General features: G+C 42.6%; 1 protein-coding gene across 5 annotated transcripts in view; it reads left to right on the top strand.

Annotated features, from left to right (window-relative positions):
• Window positions 1-21996, top strand: part of LOC106575950 (ubiquitin carboxyl-terminal hydrolase 15) — a 45250-nt gene extending 23254 nt beyond the window's left edge. For all 5 annotated transcript variants that reach the window (XM_014152713.3, XM_014152715.3, XM_082963791.1 and 2 more), the window contains 15 exons: window positions 5656-5797; window positions 6331-6504; window positions 7222-7380; window positions 8325-8549; window positions 9035-9118; window positions 10766-10860; window positions 12935-13123; window positions 14265-14380; window positions 14665-14970; window positions 15186-15256; window positions 17773-17888; window positions 18112-18261; window positions 18727-18830; window positions 19042-19130; window positions 19265-21996. In XM_014152713.3, coding sequence (XP_014008188.1) covers window positions 5656-5797; window positions 6331-6504; window positions 7222-7380; window positions 8325-8549; window positions 9035-9118; window positions 10766-10860; window positions 12935-13123; window positions 14265-14380; window positions 14665-14970; window positions 15186-15256; window positions 17773-17888; window positions 18112-18261; window positions 18727-18830; window positions 19042-19130; window positions 19265-19489 — 2245 coding nt within the window. In that variant the 3' untranslated portion in view covers window positions 19490-21996. The remainder of the gene's footprint in view (window positions 1-5655; window positions 5798-6330; window positions 6505-7221; window positions 7381-8324; window positions 8550-9034; window positions 9119-10765; window positions 10861-12934; window positions 13124-14264; window positions 14381-14664; window positions 14971-15185; window positions 15257-17772; window positions 17889-18111; window positions 18262-18726; window positions 18831-19041; window positions 19131-19264) is intronic.
• Window positions 21997-23909: the final 1913 nt, after the last annotated feature.

Below are 23909 nucleotides of genomic sequence, written 5' to 3' on the forward strand. Positions count from 1 at the left end.
CCTGTGTGACCTTCAGAATACATTTCATCTGCACTCTCCACCTCCACCCTCTCTCTCTCTCTCTCGCCTGGTTGCGACAGATGCCTACTTAATTATTCTCCTCACATCCACCTCCAGCTATGCTCTCTACTCAGGCTAAAGTAGATTCTTAAGGAGACCCAGTTATATGAATACCTAATTGCATATTAAAGTAGCTAGCTACTAGAGAAAGTACCTGTCTATTTGGCCACAATGTATTCTTCAGCCTCAGCAGGAATTCTCTGCTGTCAGGCCCCGTCTGTCACCGCCCCTCTGCTATTTACCCTCCTTTTTCTTGAGCTCTCTCATCCCTCTATCTTGATAGGAACATCCCCTTTCTTTCCTATACCCATCCGTCTCTCTCCTGTACCCCTTCCTCTTTCACCCTACATCTCTCTTTCTCCTGTACCACTCTGTACTCCACCTCTAGCTTGTCTCTCCTTTGCTCTTGTCTCCCCTCTCCCTTTACCACTCTCTCGCCCCCCCCCCCTCCCCTCCCCTCGCTCTCTCTCTCCATCTGTGTACCTCTACTTCCTGAAGCGGATTCTTGACCATCGTCGTAGCTTAGCTAGCTGCTGCTATAAATAGGCTATCCTGTGGTAGCAGCAAGGCAGAGCACACGTCAGGGCAGGGGCATGCTAGAGGGCAGGACAGGGGTTGACACTGTCACATAGCTGGGCTCGGAGAGCGAGCGAGAAGAGGCACTGCAAAACTTGAACACTGACGGAGGAGGAGGGAGGGGTCTTTTCGTTAGCTGTGTTTGACTGTGTTGTGCTCGGGACGGGCCTCGCTTTACTGTGCCTCTCTGCTGCGTGTCTGAACTGAACTGGGATTGAGCTCTGGGACCAAGGCCTGGGCAAGGAGTGAGCTGAGCTACAACTGGACTTGGGGATCGGATTAGGGCTGGATCAAACTAAGCCCCGGAGTAGGGCCGAGTTATGGAGATGGATTTTGTGAGGCCGGTGTCGGATGGTTAAAGCGTTTGAGATGAGATGCTCCTGTGCTGCTGGTGGTGCCTGAGGACAGAGCTGAGGACAGAGCTGAGGACAGAGCTGAGGACAGAGCTGAGGACAGAGCTGAGGACAGAGCTGAGGACAGAGCTGAGGACAGAGCTGAGGACGAACGCCTCGACAGATTTAGACAGGAGCAGAGTGGTGGTGGAGAGAGTGCTGAGCTGTGAGCAAGCTGCTAATGCCAACACTTCTACTGCTGGGGCCGGTGGTGGTATTACTGGTGGTGCTGCTACACCACCCCTTGATCAATGGGACGCAGAGTCACCCCACTCCCAGAGGTCTGACTGTTATTGCTGTTGCAAGGCCTTTTGCTGTACCTCAAGGCTTTAGGTTTGAGGCTATATGCAAAGTGTGTTGTCTTTAAGATGGGCTGACTGTGTCCTCAGGTTTAGAGTAATTATTGGGCGCTAGGGTTTGTCCTATCGTGATTATGTACCCATAAAACATTGATATATGAATCTATCGCCCCCATTAGCCACACCGCCAAAAAGTAAAATAAAAAAGCATTTTAAAACATCCGCTAAAACAAAAGTTGGGCTGTGGCACGAAATCGAATGAAACTATGGATTTTGACGAAACGCGTTGAAAGCCTGGCAGAGGCTAAGTTCAGGCAATGGCAAATCTTTGGGGAGCAGTGACTGTCTGATGAACGAGCTGTCTTACTGTAGTGAGCTAGGTTACAGGCCAAATCAAACTACTTCCTAAGCGCTATGGGAGACTGTTAGTGAACACGCTATATTCTGGAAAACAGTTAATTCAGTAATGTAGGAAACTGCTAAGATTTATGATGGTTTTAATCAGCATTTTTATCTCTTCTGGTTTCCTATTTAAAGAAATGGTCATCATTCTGGTTTTGGCCAGTCAGTTGACAGTTCTTCCCACATACAGCCTCCAGTTGCCTCGATGGATAATCAGTCAACCTCACATGACTTGGGAAATGGTAGTCTCGGTTTTTCTTTTTGGCAACTCACAGAAACAGACGTTATTGCTGCATTATTAGCTATTGACACCAAGACGTCATTAGAGGCTGACAATTTGGACCCGTCTTTGCTTCAGTGTGCAGCGCCTCTCATTGCTGGCACAGTAACGCACACTTTTTTTTTTAAATGTAACTTTAGTATCGGGAAATGTTCCGAAAGTGTGGAAAGCAGCTTTGGTGCTACCACTCCATAAGGGTGGGGATAGTAGTGATCTCGATAATTATCAACCCATTTCCAGGCTCCCGTCTTGCGAAAATACTAGAATCATTGGACCACACAGTTACATTATTTTCTATCTGTAAATGGTGTACTTAATGTTAATCAATACGGATTCAGAACCTAACACAGCACCACTACGGCTACCATGCTTGTTGTAAATGATATTGAAAATGCCTTAAAGAATTGTGCTGCCATGTCTGTTGAATAAGCTGTCCTCGATAGGGTTGGGTACTGATGCTTGCCAATGGTTTCATAATTATCTCAATGACAAGGTATATGGGATCAAATCTGACTTCCTTGACTTGCATAAATCATTTTTTTACAGTCTACTGGATATAAATAAAAAAAATATATAAGTAATTATTTAGATGCAGATGATTGTTGATCAGCTTTAATATTGCAGACTGAGTTCTATCAATGAAATTGTTTTCCAATCTCCCATATTTTATTTCAATATATTTTCCTTTCGTTTCCCTAACCCTTCCACACCTCCCCTAATTGGAGTAAACTGATGGACAACAATACTTAGACTCCTACTTCCAATACATACATACAGTTAATTCAGAAAGTAATCGGAGCCCTTGATTTTCACCACTTTTTGTTATTCTAAAATGTATTTAAACATTTTTTGAAATCGCTTCAATCTTCACACAATACCCCATAATGACAAAGCGAAAACAGGTTTTTAGAAATGTTGGCAAATGTATTAAAAATAAACAGATACCTTATCTAAATAAGTACTCACTCTTTGCTAAGAGACTTAATTGAGCTCAGGTGCATCCTGTTTCCATTGATCATCTTTGAGATGTTTTTACAACTTGATTGGAGTCCAACCGTGGTAAATTCAATTGATTGGACATGATTTAGAAAGGCACACACCTGTCTATATAATGCACTGTTGACAGTGCATGTCAGGGCAAAAACCAAGCCATGAGGTAGAAGGAATTGTCCGCAGAGCTCCAAGACAGGATTGTGTCGAGTTATAGATATGGGGAAGGGTACCAAAGAACAGTGACTTCCATTCTTAAATGGAAAAGGTTTGGAACCACCAGAATGCTGGCTGCCCGGCCAAACTGAGCAATCGGGAAAGATCCAGGCTGTCACAACCGGCCGTGATTGGGAGTTCCGTAGGGCGGCTCACAATTGGCCCAGCGTCGTCCGGGTTTGGCCGGTGTAGGCCGTAACTTACAATTATGACATTGTGAAGTGGAAACGTCTAGGAGCTAAAGCGTCTCAGCTGCTCAGAACGGGACCACCGAGTGCTGAAGAGCGTAAAAATCGTCTATCCTCGGCTGCAACCCTCACTACCGAGTTCTAAACTGCCTCTGGAAGCAATGTCAGCACAAGAACTGTTCGTCGGGAGCTTCATGAAATGGATTTCCATAGCCGAGCAGCCGTGCACACAAGCCTAAGATCACCATGCGCAATGCCAAGCGTTGGCTGGAGTGGTGTAAAGCTTTCTGCCGTTGCACTCTGGACCAGTGGAAACGCGTTCTCTGGTGTGATGAATCTCGCGCTAAACTATCTGTCAGTCCGACGGACGCATCTGGGTTTGGCGGATGCCAGGAGAACACTACCTGCCCCAATACATAGTGCCAACTGTAAAGTTAGGTGGAGGAATAATTGTCTGGGGCTGTTTTTCATGGATCAAGCTAGGTCCCTTAGTTCCAATTAAGGGGAAACTTATTGCTACAGCATACAATGACGTACTAGATGATTATGTGCTTCCAACTTTGTGGCAACAGTTTGGGGGAGGCCCTTTTCTGTTTCAGCATGACAATGCCCCATGCACAAAGCGAGGTCCATACAGGAATGGTTTGTTGAGATTGGTGTGGAAGAACTTGACTGGTCTGCACAGAGCCCTGTCCTCAATCCCACCGAACCCCTTTGGGATTAATTGGAGCGCCTACTTTGAGCCATGCCTAATCGCCAGACATCACTGCCCAACCTCACTAATGGTCTGTGGGCTGAATGCTGCGGGGACTTGCTTCCAATGTTTCAACATCTAGTGGAAAGCCTTCCCAGAAGAGTGGAGGCTGTTATAGCAGCAAAGGGGGGACCAACTCCAGATTAATGCCTGAGATTTTGGAATTAGATTTTTGACAATCAGGTGTCCCCACACACACCACCAAGACTAAAAGTATCTCACACAATGAACAAAAATGTAAACGCAACATGTAAAGTGTTTGTCCCATGTTTCGTGAGCTGAAAAAATATGTCCCTGAAATCTTTCATACTTACATAAATCGTATTTCTTAGAATTTTGTGCACAAATTAAGTCTACATCCCTGTTTATTGAGCATTTCTCCTTTGCCAAGATGATCCATCCACCTGACAGGTGTGGCATATCAAGAAGATGATTAAACTGCATGATCATTACACAGGTGCACCTTGTGCTGGGGACATTAAAAGGCCACTTTAAAATGTGCCGTTTTGTCTCACAACACAATGCCACATGTCTAAAGTTTTGAGGGCGTGTGCGTTTGGCATGCTAACTGCAGGAATGTCCACCAGAACTGTTGCCAGAGAATTGAGTGTTCATTTCTATACCATAAGCCACCTCCGTCGTTTTAGAGAATTTGGCATAACATCCAACCGGCCTCACAACAGCAGACCATCTGAAACGACGCCAGCCCATGACCTATACATCCAGCTTCTTCACCTGCAGGATCGTCTGAGGGGTGGGGGATTTCTTGGGAACATTTGTCTGTAAAGACCTTTTTTGTGGGGAAGAACTCATTCTGATTGGCTGGGCCTGGCTCCCCAGTTGGTGGGCTTGACTGCCAAGTGGGTGGGCCTATGCCCACCCATGGCTGCAGCCCTGCCCAGTCATGTGAAATCCATAGATTACGGCATAATTAATGTTGCATGTTTTATTTTTGTTATTGTTTTTATTTTCACCTATCACATCACAAAGTCCTCACCATCTGTTGGCTGTCAATAATTGTCGATGGACAATGCTATCGTAATATCACCCGACCCTATTGGGAGCTGTGCTATATACTGTAGGTGTTTTCATTTTTTTCTGATGGTTTCGGCTTTTTGTTTTTATTGTACAATTGTGTTTTCTTACTGTGTACCTTTTCTCCCCACACTGAATGAGAAGTTTGAAAGACCTTATGGGAAGAAATAGTGTGTTTGGGGGGGTTGAGTAGAAATGTTTAAGGTTTGTGTGTGGGCACTAGCCTTTGTATTTATTAAGGATCCCCATTACTCTTCCTGGGGTCCAAACAAGATTATTAAGGCAATTACTTAACAAAGATAAATTAAACAGTATGTCATACAAACACATTATTACACCACTAGTCTGAGTACTTTATGCCTGCATTTGTTTGGTAACATCCAGTAATTTTATCCAGCCATATGCAATAGGCTAAGTCCATGTTCTCTATTTATTCCTGACTGATGTTATGTATCCTCTTCAGTGTGAAAAACTCCAGCTACAGCCTTCCGTCCTACCACCCTTATAACAGCTATGAGTGCTCCGAGGGCAGACAGAGTGAGCGGGCTGGCCTGTGTGGTCTTTCCAACCTGGGAAACACCTGCTTCATGAACTCTGCACTGCAGGTACCATACCCTAACCCCTCAACTTGCGCCAATAATGTTTGTACCATGTTTTGTGCTGCTATCATGTTGTGTTGTCATGTGGTGTTGCTACCATGGTGTGTTGTCATGTGTTGCTGCCATGCTATGTTGTGGTCTTAGGTCTCTCTTTATGTAGTGTTGTGGTGTGTCTCTTGTCGTGATCTGTATTTGGTCCCTCTTTTTCTTTTTTTTCTTTTATTGCAGCCCCTGCCCCTGCAGGAGGTATTTTACCTTTTGGTAGGCCAACATTGTAAATAAGAATGTGTTTTTTACTGACTTGACTGGTTAAATAACAGTTAAATAAAAATATACATTAAACTGTTAACTCTGAACTCTGGTGTGTATGCATTGGTTTTAATTGTATCATGGCAGGAACAGCTGCGTGTATTGATTGACCTTATACTGTTGGTTTAGGTGATTCCTGGGACTGTTAGATTTTCTCATTATTCCCTGTCTCTTGCATATTTTACTGCTTCTTTTCCCAACTTGAATCGTTTTTATATATTTTTCTGCAGTGTTTAAGTAATGTACCTCCTCTCACCGAGTATTTCCTGAAAGACAAGTACAACGATGAGTTGAACGAGGACAACCCTCTGGGAATGAAAGGGGAGATCGCCAAAGCCTACGCTGAGATCACAAAGCAGTCGTGGTCTGGGAAGTACAGCTACGTCACACCACGGCCTTTCAAGGTAATTTACGGTACCAGGGTTGGTGTCAAGTCCATTTCCGTTCCAGGCATTTCAGAAGGTACACTGAAATTCCAATTATCTTCAATGCTTTTTAATTGGGAAAATGTGTAATTGGAATTTGGTTTACATTCTGAATTTAAATGGAATTGACTCCAACCCTGTACTGTACCATACCAACTTCTGAAATTCACATGGTCTGAAAGTTGTTCCCTCACTTCTGCCTTGATTCTGGATTGAAATGCAGCTATGATGTGCCCAATCCCAAATTGACCCTTAGACCCACAAGCCACAACAACCGAGTCTCCTGAGCAGTGATGTAGTGGTAGAAAGAATGGTTGGGTAAACACTGATTTCCATTCGTGGTGAATAAAGTAACGCTCCCTATACTTTCAATCTGGTTTTCCTCAATCTGGTTTCGCGCAATAGGTGGGTAAACATTCACGCAAAATTGAAAAGGTGCGTAAACGGTGTTTACGTGCGTTTACACTCGATTACACCACTGCTCTAGAGTAGATCAGAAGCATCCCACATAAGAAATATGGCAATATTCCTACTTTGCTAACTGACAGGCTACAGGTTGGTGGAATCTGTGCTATTTTGCTTGCTTCCACCAATTCAATCTACACAAGTTCCCTAGGGGTGAGGTGTCAATTTGGAATTTCCTATAGATCTGTTGCTGAACCTGTTGTGTGTGTCTATGTTCTCCCCTCCCTCCAGACCCAGGTGGGTCGCTTCGCCCCCCAGTTCTCAGGCTACCAGCAGCAGGACTCTCACGAGCTGCTGGCCTTCCTGTTGGATGGTCTACACGAGGACCTGAACCGTATCAGGAAGAAACCCTACATCCTGCTCAAAGATGCTGAGGGCAGGCCTGACAAGGTCTGTTACTGCTAGCTTGCTGCACTCTTTATTTTGTTAGTTTAGTTTCATTCGCTTTACTATTTGTCAGGGACCATGCACAACAAATATATTGCACCATAGCTACAGTACACAGCTGGGCAAATTGTTCTCTGTGGTCCCAGGTAGTCTCGCTCTCTCTGGCACTCAACACTCATTCAGTTGTTGTTGTGCGTTGATTGTTTAAATGGAAATCTTTATCTTTAAAGCCACAATCTTGAGTTTGGTGTTTCAGCCCAATGAGGCATTTATATTCAAGAATCAATGGGTACATCATTAATTGAAATGACCAATTGAATGGCAGGAAATATGCCAGATCTTGCGCAAACTCTATAACCTTATTATCGACTCTGTAGCCAATGTGTTTCTGAAGGAGAACCAGTCGCAGTGGAAACAGTGTTCATACCTCCAGTCACTCCACTGTGTCATTTTAGTCTGTTGAAATGGTGTCTCATAGCCTTGAGACATGGCTGTAACCTTCATTATTATAGTTTATAGTCTGTCTCGGCTATGTTTCTGATGGAATTGCTTTTCTTCCCTTCTGTAAGACTGTAGGCATGTTTCTAGAGTATAAACAATGAATAAAAACAGTGTCCCACTCCATAGTGTTCTCTTGGTTTATGTCAAAATGGTTTCTCAGCCATATCCCTCCCCTCTGTGTGACTACTATATGTGTTTTCCTAGGAGGTTTGGGAATAGTTGTACCACCACCCACTCCATGTGTCCCTTCACTGCGTATCTAAATAGTTTGAGTATTTCCCTTACCCTCTGTGTAACTGTATGTAGTGGCTGAGGAGAAAAGCAAAACCAGTAGTGGGAATAAACGGTATCAGTACTATACCTCCTCCAGACACTCCATTGTTGCTATCTCACACTTTGTCAAAAATGGTTCCTCACTATCTTCCCTCCCCTCTGTGTGTCTGTAGGTGGTGGCCGAGGAGGCGTGGGAGAACCACATCAAGAGGAACGACTCCATCATCGTGGACATCTTCCACGGCCTGTTTAAGTCCACCCTGGTGTGCCCCGTCTGCTCCAAGGTCTCCGTCACCTTTGACCCCTTCTGCTACCTGACGCTGCCGCTGCCCATGAAAAAGGAGCGCACTCTGGAGGTCTACCTGGTCAGGCTGGACCCCCTGGCCAAACCCACACAGGTAACTACAGTATCTGGGTTGTATTCATTAGTGCACACTGTAGCAAAAGCTTTTACAACTGAAAACAAAAACAAATGTTTCTTATTGGATAGCACCTCCCCGTTTTGGCCTGTTTGCTTCTGTTTTGTACCTAGTGAATATGACTAAGGTCAGTCTGGACCCCCTGGCCAAACCCACACAGGTACTGAGCTGTTACCGCCTACCAAGAAATTAGTCATCCTTCACATATTGTGGTCACCCACAATATTCTCTGCTTTTTAATGGATATCCTCTGAAGTGGATTTGAGTATGCTCTGAATAGGGCCAGATGGAATCTGGAGGGAGGTCCTTTTTCTCAATACCTTTTGAAGGCTTGGTGTATATTTAATGAATCTGCAGCTATTCATTCTTCATTGGGTTTGGGTAAATTCTGCTCCTGTGGATTAAGTTATGAGTTAATCTTAGGACCCCGGCTTAATGGCCGTTTGTCTTTCTCTGTGTTTCAGTATAAACTGACTGTGCCCAAGGTGGGCTACATATCAGACCTCTGTACTTCGCTCTCCACTCTATCTGGTGTCCCTGCTGAGAAGGTAAGACACACACACACATGTCTGTCCTGCTCTTAACTAAATCAGTTCTCCCTCAAAAAAATTGTTTTTTAGCCTCAAGGGGTTTTATACCTGGTTAAATAGTGGCTAAATTAAAATGTACGCTCTGGAATGGTGTACAGTGCATTCGGAAAGTATTCAGACCCTTTCACTTTTTCCAGATTTTGTTACATTACAGCCTTATTCTAAAATTGATCAAATTATTTTTTTCCTCATCAATCTACACACAATACCCCATAATGACAGTGAAAACAGTTTTTGGGAAATTTCAGCAGATTTATAACAAATAAAAAACAGATACCTTATTTACATAAGAATTCAGACCCTTTACTATGAGTCTCGAAATTGAACTGATTCTGTTTATCATCCTTAAGATGTTTCTACTACTTGATTGGAGTCCACCTGTGGTAAATTCAATTGATTGGACATGATTGGAAAGGCACACACCTGTCTATATAAGGTCCCACAGTTGACAGTGCATGTCAGAGCAAAAACCAAGCCACGAGGTCGAAGGAATTGTCCGTAGAACTCCGAGACAGGATTGTGTCGGCACAGATCTGGGGGATGGTACCAAACTGAGCAATCGGGGGAGAAGGGCCTTGGTCAGGAAAGTGACCAAAAACCTGATGGTCACTCTGGCAGAGTTCCTCTGTGGAGATGGGAGAACCTTCCAGAAGGACAACCATCTCTGCAGCTAGCCACCAATCAGGCCTTTATGGTAGAGTGGACAGATGGGAGCCAATCCTCAGTAAAAGGTACATGACAACCTGCTTGGAGTATGCCAAAAGGCACCTAAAGGACTTTCGGACCATGAGAAACAATTTTCTTCAATCTGACAAAACCAAGATTGAACTCTTTGGCCTGTATGCCAAGCGTCACGTCTGGAGGAATCCTGGCACCATCCCTACGGTGAAGCATGGTGGTGGCAGCATCATGCTTTGGGGATGTTTTTCAGCTGCAGGGACTGGGAGACTAGTCAGGAACGAGGCTAAGATGAATGGAGCAATGTATAGAGAGATCCTTGACGAGAACCTGCTCCAGAGGGCTCAGGACCTCAGACTGGGGCGAAGGTTCACCTTCCAACAGGACAACAACCTAAGCACACAGCCAAGACAACACAGGAGTGGCTTTGGGACAAGTCTCTGAATGTCCTTGAGTGGCCCAGCCAGAGCCCCGACTTGAACCCGATCAAACATCTCTGGAGAGACCTGAAAATAGCTGTGCAGCGACGCTTCCCATCCAACCTGACAGAGCTTGAGAGGATCTGCAGAGAAGAATGGGAGAAACTCCCCAAAAACAGGTGTGCCAAGCATGTAGCATCATACCCAAGAACACTCAAGGCTGTAATCGCTGCCAAAGGTGCTTCAACAAAGTACTGAGTAAAGGGTCTGAAAACTTATGTAAATGTAATATTTCAATTTTTTATTTATACATTTGCAAAAATTCTAAACCTGTTTTTGCTTTGTCATTATTGGGTATTGTGTGTAGATTGATGAGCAAAAAAAGCAATTTAATCAATTTTAGAATAAGGCTGTAACGCAACAAAATGTGGAAAAAGTCAAGGGGTCTGAATACTTTCCGAATGCACTATGTGTACTTAAGATGTTTTTATTTTCTTTCCAAATTCAGATGATTGTAACAGATATCTACAACCATCGGTTCCATCGTATCTTTGCCACCAATGAGAACCTCAGTAGCATCATGGAGAGGGACGACATCTATGTGTGAGTGTCAGATACAGACTTTTCTGATGAAGGCAGTTGGATGAAGCAGTGTCTACTCTCCCTCCAGTGTTAGACCTGAGAAACCTGAGTCATATTCATTAGGTACCAAACAGAAGGGCATGGACTGAAACCGGAAGGGACTACCTGAACCTGTACAATAGGAAACACTGTTTTCCCTTGCAAAACGTTTTGCTACGGTATGCCCGAATGAATACGACCCTTAACTTACCAAATATGCGAACATCTGCAACACATTCACCCTACCCTATAGTTCTGTAGTTTTGAGGTGGCAGTGCATTTGTTCTTAGTAACTAACTTAACGTAGCATGCATCTGAGCGGGGTTTCTTTCCTTCTTGTCCAGACGAGAAAGAGAAAAATCTGCACAGGTTCTCTTGTGCACTGTTCAACCAATAAATATGTAAATATGGAGGAGGAACTAAGATGGAGTGTCGCCTTGTTAACATCCAAAAGCGGTAGTTACGTCACAGGCTCTTTCCATTTCCCCTGAGAACTGGATGCATCTGCTTGTTTCCAAGCCCGCAGAGGGTGGTTCTTAACCTCTCTAGGGTTGGCGGGACGAAATCGTCCCACCTACTCAACAGCCAGTTGAATCCCGTGGCGCGTTATTCAAATACCTTACAAATGCTATTACTTCAATTTCTCAAACATATGACTATTTTACACCATTTTAAAGACAAGACTCTCGTTAATCTAACCACACTGTCCGATTTCAAAAAGGCTTTACAACGAAAGCAAAACATTAGATTATGTCAGCAGAGTACCCAGCCAGAAATAATCAGACACCCATTTTTCAAGCTAGCATATAATGTCACATAAACCCACACCACAGCTAAATGCAGCACTAACCTTTGATGATCATCAGATGACAACCCTAGGACATTATGTTATACAATACATGCATGTTTTGTTCAATCAAGTTCATATTTATATCAAAAACCAGCTTTTTACATTAGCATGTGACGTTCAGAACTAGCATACCCCCCGCAAACCTCCGGTGAATTTACTAAATTACTCACGATAAACGTTCACAAAAAACATAACAATTATTTTAAGAATTATAGATACAGAACTCCTCTATGCACTCGCTATGTCCGATTTTAAAATAGCTTTTCGGTGAAAGCACATTTTGCAATATTCTAAGTAGATAGCCCGGCATCACAGGGCTAGCTATTTAGACACCCACCAAGTTTAGCCCTGACCAAAGTCAGATTTACTATAAGAAAAATGTTATTACCTTTGCTGTTCTTCGTCAGAATGCACTCCCAGGACTTCTACTTAAATAACAAATGTTGGTTTGGTTCAAAATAATCCATAGTTATGTTCAAATATCCTCTGTTTTGTTCGTGCGTTCAAGACACTATCCGAATGGTAAAGGATGACGCGCACGACGCATTTCGTGACAAAAAAATTCTAAATATTCCATTACCGTACTTCGAAGCATGTCAACCGCTGTTTAAAATCAATTTTTATGCCATTTTTCTCGTAAAAAATCGATAATATTCCGACCGGGAAAGCGTGTTTACGTTCAAAGAGAGAGAAAATAAAAACATGGGGTCAACTCGTGCACGGCCTCCGTCCCATTGTCCTCTGATAGAGCACTTACCAAAAGCGCTAATGTTTTTCAGCCAGTGGCTGGAATTACATTATTCAGCTTTTACCCGCCTTCTGAGAGCCTATGGGAGCCGTAGGAAGTGTCACGTTACAGCAAAGATCCTCAGTCTTCAATAAACAGAGCCAAGAAGAACAAGAACTTGTCAGACAGGTCACTTCCTGTAAGGAATCTTCTCAGGTTTTTGCCTGCCATATGAGTTCTGTTATAGTCACAGACACCATTCAAACAGTTTTAGAAACTTTAGGGTGTTTTCTATCCAAAGCCAATAATTATATGCATATTCTAGTTTCTGGGCAGTAGTAATAACCAGATTAAATCGGGTACGTTTTTTATCCGGCCGTGCAAATACTGCCCCCTACCCCCAACAGGCTAACTGACTTGCCATGGTGAATAAAGGTTAAATTAATGGGGGGAAAAATAACACTCTCCTTGTTGTACAGCTTTGAGGTGGCAGTGAACCGGCTGGAGGACACAGACCATGTGGTGATCCCAGTCCACCTTAGAGAAAAGTACAAGCAGTCAGGGTACAACCACACCTCCACTCCTCTGTTTGGCCAGCCCTTCCTCATCACTGTCCCCAGAACACTCAGCGAGGACAAGCTCTACAACATGCTGCTGCTACACCTCTGGTGGGTCACACGCGCACACACACATGCTCTACAACAGTATTCAGACCTTTACTCAGTACTTTGTTGAAACACCTTTAGCAGCGATTACAGCCTCGAGTCTTCTTGGGTATGACGGTACAAGCTTGGCACACCTGTATTTGGGGAGTTTCTCCGATTCTTCTCTACCAATCCTCTCAAACTCTTGTCAGTTTGGACAGGGAGCGTTGCTGCAGAGCTATTTTCAGGTCTCTCCAGAGATGTTCGATCAGGTTCAAGTCCGGTCTCTGGCTGGGCCACTCAAGGACATTCAGAGATTTGTCCCAAAACCACTACTGCGTTGTCTTGGCTGTGTGCTTAGAGTCATTGTCCTGTTGGAAGTTGATCCTTCGCCCCAGTCTGAGGTACTGAGCGCTCTGGAGCAGGCTTTCATCAAGGATCTCTTTGTACTTTGCTCTTTTCATCATCTTTCCCTCGATCCTGATGCTCCCCATCCAACCTGACAGAGCTTGAGAGGCTCTGCAGAGAAGAATGGGAGAAACTCCCCAAATACAGGTGTGTCAAGCTTGTAGCGTCATTCCCAAGAAGACTTGAGGCTGTAATCACTGCCAAAGGTGCAACAAAGTATTGAATAAAGCGTCTGAATACTTATGTAAATGTGATAATTAATTTTTTCTTTGTCATTATGGGGTATATTGTGTAGATTGAGGAAAAAAATACAATTTAATCCTAAAATCACATGCATGCGCTACAGCAAGCTTTACAACATGCTACTTCTACGCCTCTGGTGGGTAGGTAACCATCTCAGAAACTGCCCTTAACTGACCTTGTGCTCTGCGCTCTTGTTAATTACTTAGCCTAATTGTGACAGATGTTGATGTAAAAAGGGCTATATGAATACATTTGATTGCTCTTTTCATTGTTTCTAAGGAACCTTTTTAGTTTCTAGTGTAAACAAGGCTTTGACACAATGTCCCGATTTTATGTTTTCTCATTAAATGTTTTCTACTCCGGGAGCACTGATGAACTGAGTAATAACAGCACTGAGGGTGGATGTTTCTTTCTTCGGGGGGAGCATATAAATTATGTTGTTGGACTATGTCTATATGTTTTGAATGGGAACTGATTATATTAGTATTGTGTGTTTTTGTGTTGTATGGTGCAGTCGGTTTGTGCGTTCTGTCGTTGAGGAGGAGGACACTGAGGAGACAACCCCCTCTTCTAAACAACATATTGTCAATGGCAATGCTACCAATGGGGTCCTGGAGGAGGGCTCTCCCAGTACGTAACACACACGCTCAAACAGACACACTTACACATGCACTCACCTGGGACTTTTTCCTGAAGAATGTGTTTGTTTCATATGATTGTGTTTCCCTTTGATGTATTTTGTAATTGATGTGTAAATAGATATGTATAGTGTAATTGTTTTATTGATGTGTTCATGCAGGGCTCGCCTGCGAAGGAGATTGTGGTCTCAGCATTAAATAAAGGTTAAATAAAAAATGTAACCCCTGTCGATAAAGCTATTCCAAAATCTGATCGGCTGATCCACTCCATTCCAGGCGAGATGGAGACTGATGAGCAGGATGGAGACGACGAATCCAGTCAGGACCAGGAGCTGCCCTCTGAGAATGACAACAGCCAATCAGAGGACTCTGTGGGTGGTGGGGACAACGAGCTGGAGAATGGGGTTGGTCCAGGGGGAGAGAACTCGGGGACCAAAGGTCACCAGAACCAAACATCTATGACGATGGGGGAGAAGAGATTGTTTACATTCCAGTTTAACAACATGGGCAAGACTGACTTCAGCTTAATCAAGGAGGAACCACGGCAGATCCGGTTCGACGAGGGACACCTCAGACTCAGTGGTAAGATGGGCATTTTACATATGGTACGCAGATGAAGTTGAAACCCTCCAATAAAGATAAAAACATGGTAACATTCTAATAACAACATTATACGTATTGTAAGCACTAAGCAGTGCCTCTACTAGTTCTTAATGCACAATCCACCTTTCTCGTTCTGTTATATTCTCACCTTTACAATGAGTATTTAAGGGTATATTGTTCTCTCTCTGTAACAGACCAGTCCTATCTCTCTTTGGACTGGGAACCAGAGGTCAAGAAAAAACACTTTGATGAGGGTATCACAGAGGTAAGGCTTTCTACTCTCCTCTAACACTAGAAATCATTTTACTTACACTACCCTCTGTATTTATTTGGACAGTGAAAATATGGCCCTATACGCCAGCATTTTTAATTTGAGATGAAATGTTTCATTTAACCTCTATGGGCTAGGTGGGACGCTTGCGCAACAGCCAGTGGAATCCCGTGGCGCGATATTCAAATACCTTAGAAATGCTATTACTTCAATTTCTCAAACATATGACTATTTTACACCATTTTAAAGACAAGACTCTCGTTAATCTAACCACACTGTCCGATTTCAAAAAGGCTTTACAACGAAAGCAAAACATTAGATTGTCAGCAGAGTACCCAGCCAGAAATAATCATACACCCATTTTTCAAGCTAGCATATAATGTCACAAAAACGAAAACCACAGCTAAATGCAGCACTAACCTTTGATGATCTTCATCAGATGACACTCCTAGGACATTGTTATACAATTCATGCATGTTTTGTTCAATCAAGTTCATATTTATATCAAAAAACAGCTTTTTACATTAGCATGTGACTAGCATTCCCACCGAACACTTCCGGTGAATTTACTAAATTACTCACGATAAACGTTCACAAAAAACATAATTATTTTAAGAATTATAGATACAGAACTCCTTTATGCAATCGCTATGTCCGATTTTCAAATAGCTTTTTGGTGAAAGCACATTTTGCAATATTCTGAGTAGATAGCCCGGCCATCACAGGCTAGCTATTTTGACACCCAGCAAGTTTGGCCCTCACCAAACTCAGATTTACTATAAGAAAAATTGGATTACCTTTGCTGTTCTTTGTCAGAATGCACTCCCAGGACTTCTACTTCAATAACACATGTTGGTTTGGTTCCAAATAATCCATAGTTATATCCAAATAGCAGCATTTTGTTAGTGCGTTCAAGACACTATCCGAAGGGTAAAGAAGGGTGACGCGCCCGGCGCGTTTCGTGACAAAAAATGTACAAATATTCCATTACCGTACTTCGAAGCATGTCAAACGCTGTTTAAAATCAATTTTTATGCGATTTTTCTCGTAAAAAAAGCGATAATATTCCGACCCGGAAACCCTGTTTTTGTTCTAAGACGCCCCAGTCTCATTGTTCTCAGATCGACCACTATCCAAATGCGCTACTGTTTTTCAGCCATGGCCTGCAAAGTAATCATTCAACGCTCTGGCGCCTTCTGAGAGCCTATGGGAGCGTTAGAAAATGTCACGTTATGCCAGAGATCCCCTGTTTTGGATAGAGATGATCAAGAAGGCCAAGAAATAGTCAGAGAGAGCGCTTCCTGTTTGGAATCTTCTCAGGTTTTGACCTGCCAAATGAGTTCTGTTATACTCAGACACCATTCAAACAGTTTTAGAAACTTTAGGGTGTTTTCTATCCAAATCAAACAATTATATGCATATTCTAGTTACTGGGCAGGAGTAGTAACCAGATTAAATCGGGTACGTTTTTTATCCGGCCGTGCAAATACTGCCCCCTATCCCCAACAGGATAAGGGGTGACAGTACAGAATGTCACCTTTTTATTTGAGTGTATATTCGTACATATGTTTTACCATTTAGAAATGAAGTCACTATGTATCTAGTCACCCCATTGGAATACTTTTTTTTTCATAAGTATTTGGACTAATTAACTTATAGTGTATTAAAGTGGTCAAAAGTTTAGTATTTGGTCCCATATTCCTAGACTACATCAAGCTTGTGACTCTACAAACTTGTTGGATGCATTTGCAGTTTGTTTTGGTTGTGTTTTGGATTATGTTTTGCCCAGTAGGAGCTGAATGGTGAATAATGTATTGTCATTTTGGAGTCACTTTTATTGTAAATAAGAATAAATGTTTCTGAACACTTCTACTTTTTTTTAATATATTTTTTTAATTTAACCTTTATTTAACTAGGCAAGTCAGTTAAGAGCAAATTCTTATTTACAATGACAGCCTGCGGGGATTTTTTTTTAAGCCATGAATGTGAATGGTACCATGATTATGGATAATCATGAATAATGATAAGTGAGAAAGTTAGAGCCACAAAGATCATTATCCCCCAAAAATTATAACCACCCCTGTTATTGGTAATGGTGAGAGGTTAGCATTTTTTGGGGGGGGTATGATTTTTGTTCCTCTAACTTTCTCACTCATCATTATGACATGTGACATTGATTTCTGTCGCCTGATATGAAACATTTGATCTAAAATCAAAAATGCTGGAGTATAGAGCCAAATTTACAAATGTTTGCGTCGCTGTCTAAATAAATACAGAGAAGTGTACAGTATATCAATTAATGTCAGACTGTCTGTCCTTATGCATTCAAACTGAAATAGTGTTTCCCAACCCTTGTGTGCTAATTTGTAGATCAAATAGTTAGAATGGCTGGAGGTATTTGAGGAGAGGCTTGGGAAACACTGTTGTAGAATGAATGTCTCTCTTTAAGCCTTGGATGGTAATAGTACTGTACTAAATAAGTAATAACAAATCTCACTGTCTGTGAACAGGACTTTGAGAAGCATGAGAGCATGGATTATAAACCTCAGAAGAAAGCCTTCTTCAAACTGAAAGACTGCATCGAGCTGTTCACCACCAAAGAGAAGCTCGGAGCTGAGGACCCATGGTGAGACTTAACTTCATATTGTCAAGGCTAATAAAGAAAATATTGAACATTTAAAACAATAGTTCACTCAAAATAAAAATTAACATGATATTAATCTCCATTAACCCAGAACTAAAATTTTCCGTAATTTGGGCTGATGCGTAATTTATCCTGGCTGTCTCAGCTACTAAGAAAGTATATGCTTTTTTAAATTGCCACATAAAATATAATTAATCTATGCCAGGTATTGTCCAAACTGCAAGGAGCACCAGCAGGCCACTAAGAAGCTGGACCTGTGGTCTCTGCCTCCAGTCCTGGTGGTCCATCTGAAACGCTTCTCCTACAGCAGATATATGAGGGACAAGCTGGATTCACTAGTCGATTTCCCACTCAGGTACGGTTTAGACCAGACGGACATACTTTTCTGTCAAAGTAAGCTATATTGTCAAAGTTTATGAACAAGTATGATTGTGTAAATTAAAAACATTCAGCTGTTTCCCTATGGCTTAAAGGGATACTTCTGGATTTTGGTCTACTTCCCCAGCGTCTGATGAACTTGTCAGTTTTTATGTCTCTGCGAGCAATTTGAAGGAAGTTGCTAACCTGTATGCCCATCCACTTCGTCATTGTGCTGACGCTAGTTAGCATTGGTTCACAAAACTACCTCTAACTTCCCTTATACAGGACACAGACATAAAAATGGTATCCACAAGTTCATCTGACTCTGGGGAACTAGTTAAAGGGCCTCATTGCCAAAATCCTGAAGTATCCCTTTAAGTTGTAAATCACTTATACAAATGTTAAATGTCTCTTGAATTCTCCCCCTCATGAATGGTTCTTTGTGTGATTCTTTCTCCAGTGACATGGAAATGTCAGAGTTCCTGATCGACCCTAATGCTGGTCCCTGTTGCTACGATCTCATTGCGGTCTCCAACCACTACGGAGGCATGGGAGGAGGACACTGTAAGTCTGATTTTTAAGTATTTTTATTTGACAATTTAGTCATCAACACTAGAAGTGCAGACAACTTTATTTGAACGTAATGTGTATTAAAAATGATTAATCCAGACATTGCTAGCCACAGTCTTATCTGAGTTGATTCAACAGTCTTAATTCCATGCTTGCTTTTAGCAGACAAATGCTCATCTTCTCATCTTATCTTTGGGACACTTAGATACTGCTTATGCGAAGAACAAGGATGATAACAAGTGGTACAACTTTGACGACAGCAGTGTCTCTCCAGCCAACGAAGATCAGATAGTTGTGAGTTCCATAGTCTTCTAAAATCTTGTCAGATACACAGCTGCCCAGTGTGAATTGAATGTGCACTTATATGTGTGTGTGTGTGTGTGTGTGTGTGTGTGTGTGTGTGTGTGTGTGTGTGTGTGTGTGTTCAGTCCAAAGCAGCGTATGTGCTGTTCTACCAGCGCCAGGACACAGTGAAGGGAACAGGCTACTTCAATCTGGACCGAGAGGAAGAGGAGGAGAGAGAGGAGGTGGAGGAGGAGAACAGAGCAGGGAAGGAGGAGAGGAAGAGCGTCGCATCATCCCAGGGGGCCTCTGCTTCAGTTCAGAGCGACGAAGAGGATGTCAACGACAATGTCACCATGAAAACCAAATGAGCTGGAGAAACGGAGACAGAGCGAGACACAATAATATCCATCCTAAGCCATATCGACAGACACAGAGCAGTGTGCCAGGCCTGAGGCTAACCTCTGACACCATCCAGGCCTACAATGAGTGGGCTACCAGGGGACACTAACCACTGAGAAGTTTGCCAGTGCTGGAACAACGAAGCAACATTACTAAAGAAATCAGGGCCTATAGTTGTCTGTGGTCCGACCAACCGGTCTTATTCGGGTCGCAGTGATTCTCCATGTCCATTCTACATGAATCATCCACTCTGGAGGAAAAAGATGTCAAGCTCTGTTCTGATTTTGAACAATGACATCATACTGAAATCGAATGGCTCCATTAGAAGCGTTAGGAAGGCCAGAGTTCAGTTCATCATAGTATCAAACACAGAATGTCACAGTGCAGTGGTGTCACTGCTTTGGCGCTTGGAACCGATACTCCCTCTCTCCCACCCACCTGCTTTAATTTTATGTTTTTATATTTCTGAGAGAGCAATGCATTGGCATACCATTTTACCATTATTTTTAAGCTAGGCCTTGTAAATATATTTTTTGAATGAACACTGAATTATTATTATTAAGTTTTCATGATGCGCTGAAGCCTTTTTGGGGATTCGTCCTTACACTTTTATTTTGTTGCACAATCACCTCCACTCCCATTTTTTTTTTATATAATGAATTGTGTGTTAGTGCCACGTACTGCAATTGTTTTACAAATTACTCTGAGCCAAGGTCTTCTCAGTTAAAACGCTTTGAATGCTGCCTTAAAACACTGTGGTCAACAGAACACGCATCCACACATAGTGACTGCTCTGTGTAGAGTAGGAGTGCTGATCTAGGATCATTTTTGCCTTTAGGATCATAATGAATAAGGTTATATGGACGGGGGGACCTGATCCTAGATCAGTCCTCCTACTCTGCTTTGTGTATGTGAGGAGGAGGAAGAAGAGCAAAATACATTTCATAATGTAAAACAGCCAAACTAGTCATGTGGTGAACTTGCTTTTTAGACACATAACTAATGTACACAATATGAGCCTTATGATTAAGTTCTTATTTTTTTCTTCTGCTGGTCACTACAGTAAGTATCCTCCTAGCGGCATGAAGCCAAGGTCAAGGTCCAGAAACAACCCTTAAACCCCTAGACACTTTTGTAGATCTGAAATGGGGCAAAAAATTCACCTTACCTGTCACATGACAAGATGGAGCTACTACCATATTATTGGTCACATCCAATTCTTTGATCTTCATAAGTGATTAGGAGACGTGTTTGCTTAGTAGGGGCTTTTCTGGAACGGACCCACCTCTCTTAGGCTTTATGTTGCCTGGTGATACATTAGATTTCTAGCTTTACACGGCTTATTGAGCCTCTCCTCCACTACCTGCTCCTTCTAGAGGCTTTTTTTGAGATTATGAATATTGGTGATACATTAGATTTCTGTCTCTTGGTTGGATCACCTCAGCCTTAACTCTTAATCTCAGATTGTAGCCTTTAGCACATTATTATGTCACGTTGTCTTTGCATGGCCCTGAAACACAAGCATACACGAGCTAAAACGCACACGCACCTACACTTAAACAGGACACAGATACGAGCTGAAACTCATTCCTACACTCACAGGAACACTTATGTACACACCCTCACACCCTATCTTTGCTGTCCCCAACAGAAATATCCATGAATAGCGACCGCTGCTACCGGAAATCAACCAATTAAAATAATAAGTCAAACACGAGAGCCAGAAATGTATGCTGAATGACTGACTTGAAGTGATCCACTTGTAAGGCCAGGTTGTTTTTTTGCCTCTTCTTTTCTTGCTTTGGTTAAATGTGAGGGGGGAAACAGTAGGGGGTTCATTACCTTTGATAGAAATACCTGGGTACTGCTGTATGTGTCCTGTCTTCCAAGGGAAAATAATGCTTCATTTTGGTTGGTGTGTGGAGTAGGGTCTTTCTCTGTAGAGAGTGGGAGGGATGGGTGGATTACTGATCAGCCTGAGTGGGTGAGATGTGGCGATTACATATAGGATATATAGTACTGTACATAAGAGTTCACTCTGTGAGTGCACATTTGATAACATTTATTTATTTATATGTAAGCATTTAAAAATAAGAACAAATATATTTAAAGACCTTGGCAAGACCGAAGATGTAATGGGGATTTGGTTTTATACACCACAAGTTCAGGGTTTTGTCTGAAATGGCACCCTATACTGCATAGAGCTCTGGCCAAAAGTAGTGCCCTATATAGGGAATAGGGTGCCATTTGGGACACAAAGATAATTCTTACCTGTGCTTTTCTCTTCTGGGGGATTGGGTCTTTTTGAAAGGATGTTCTATTGTTCTGTCTTTTTTTGTAAAGGTGAATATATTCAGGCATCCTTTGCATGACATGGGGGTTTCCAGGTTTGGCTGCGCTTGAGTTCACTTGGGTTTACATTTGAAATGTGCATGTGTATTTACACACAGACTTCAATAAAGTTGTGTAAAGCCTAGAGATCTTTTTTTTTCTGTAAACTATTCTGAAATACCAACCTTATAAGGTTGTGTAGGCTATATATTTAACTTGATTGATAATGACTCGATTTGGGTATTCGTGCCCTCTGGAGGTAAATGTATAACACAGGAGCATTCCTGGCTTAACAGAGACATTGGAAATAGAGGCCCTCTTGTGGTTGAAGCTGGACCATGACTGGATATTATGGTCTATTCATACTATACTAAAACATATTTTGTCTGAGGTGTTGAAGCTCAGCACAAACATGGATGACCATTTTGTCTGACTGACTTGCTTATCTATTAGAAACTTCTTCAGAATTGGTCTGGTGCATTTTAGAATTTCACCCAAAATCGCAATGGCCAACATTTTGCGCATTAATTGAAATACTCCCTTTCCTACAACCCAATACGAATGGCGCTGTTCTTTACGCCCAATCTGACGTTTCCCGCGAATTTTATCCACAGTTGATGGCATACTACTCCTTTATTTTCCACACGGATCGCGGGAAGGAGCTGGAACATACTGACAGAGTATGCGGCAACGTGCGCGTGGCTGTGCAAGACTGAGCTGCGCGTGTATTTTTCTTAAAAGCTCGACTGCACAGATAATTGTTCTACCTTTATTTTTTTCTTGACAAAGGATATGGGGAGATGGTTGTCTGCTACTTGCGCCGACAATACGGTGTGCGCACAAGACAATATTGCATTGCTGGGCTGGATCAACCAATCACAATTTTAAGGTTGTGTCTATGCCATTTAACTGTTCGTAATTATTGGATTGTGATAAAGCTTTGTTGTCAAGTATTAGGCTATAGTGGTATTCATTCCTATGGTCTGTAAAATGTCGCATCTTTCATTCGGGTCCCCAGGAAGGTTGATGCGGTTGATAACGGCACGTGGATGTTAAGTAGCCTATCATATCAATCATTGATAATGAAATCTACCTCTTTGGATAAAAAAAAATAAAGAAAACTATTGCCTTTAATACACAGTCAAACGCTGTGTAGCCTAGGTCTACAACGAGAACTTGGCCGAGACATGGCTGGACATTGGATCAAGTCATTTTAGGGGAAGGGCAGGGAAATCAGGAGACTGGGTCGGTCGGGGACTTGGGTGGGGTTTCAATTGCATTTTACGCATGGGAAGTGCTTAACGACACAGATACTGTATATGACCGCGCCATCATGGAACAGTTACTTCATATGGTCATTCTGAACCGTTTGGACAGGAGGCAGACACATGGATGACACCGCTGGTTCGTTCCTTTCTGCTGTGCTCCGGCTGAGGTAGTAGTTTGTGCTGTTGGTCGGGTTGTGACATGGCCTGCTGTGGAGATAACTGCGCAAACGACTACCTTGCCGGCGCTGGTGATATGCACATCAAGAAACCTGGATTATTATTTTTGTAGAGCAAAAACATGTTTGGATCAGACCGATCCAAATTACTTTTTCGGCATTCTGAGTAACTGTATTTGTGCAGTTGTAACTTAATGACCATTCAATTAGGCCTGTGTCATTTTTTGGCATATTAATGACAGAAGTGTTAACCTATAGATAGGTACACTATATATACAAATGTATGTGGACATCCCTTCAAATCTCTGTACTCGGCTGTTTCAGCGTGTAAAAATCGTCTGTCCTCGGTTGCAACACTCATTACCGAGTTCCAAACTGCCTCTGGAAGCAATGTCAGCACACAAACCTAAGATCACCATGCGCAATGCCAAGCGTTGGCTGGAGTAGTGTAAAGCTCTCTGCCTTTGGACTATGGACCAACTGGCAGTCCGACAGACGAATCTGGGTTTGGGGGATGCCCTGAGAATGCAACCTGCCCCAAATGCAAAGTGCCAATTGTAAAGTTTGGTGGAGGAATAATGGTCTGGGGCTGTTTTTCATGGTTCAGGTTAGGC

The sequence above is a fragment of the Salmo salar genome, chromosome 17 (assembly GCF_965601325.2).
Source record: "Salmo salar chromosome 17, fSalSal1, whole genome shotgun sequence".
Lineage (NCBI taxonomy): Eukaryota > Metazoa > Chordata > Actinopteri > Salmoniformes > Salmonidae > Salmo > Salmo salar.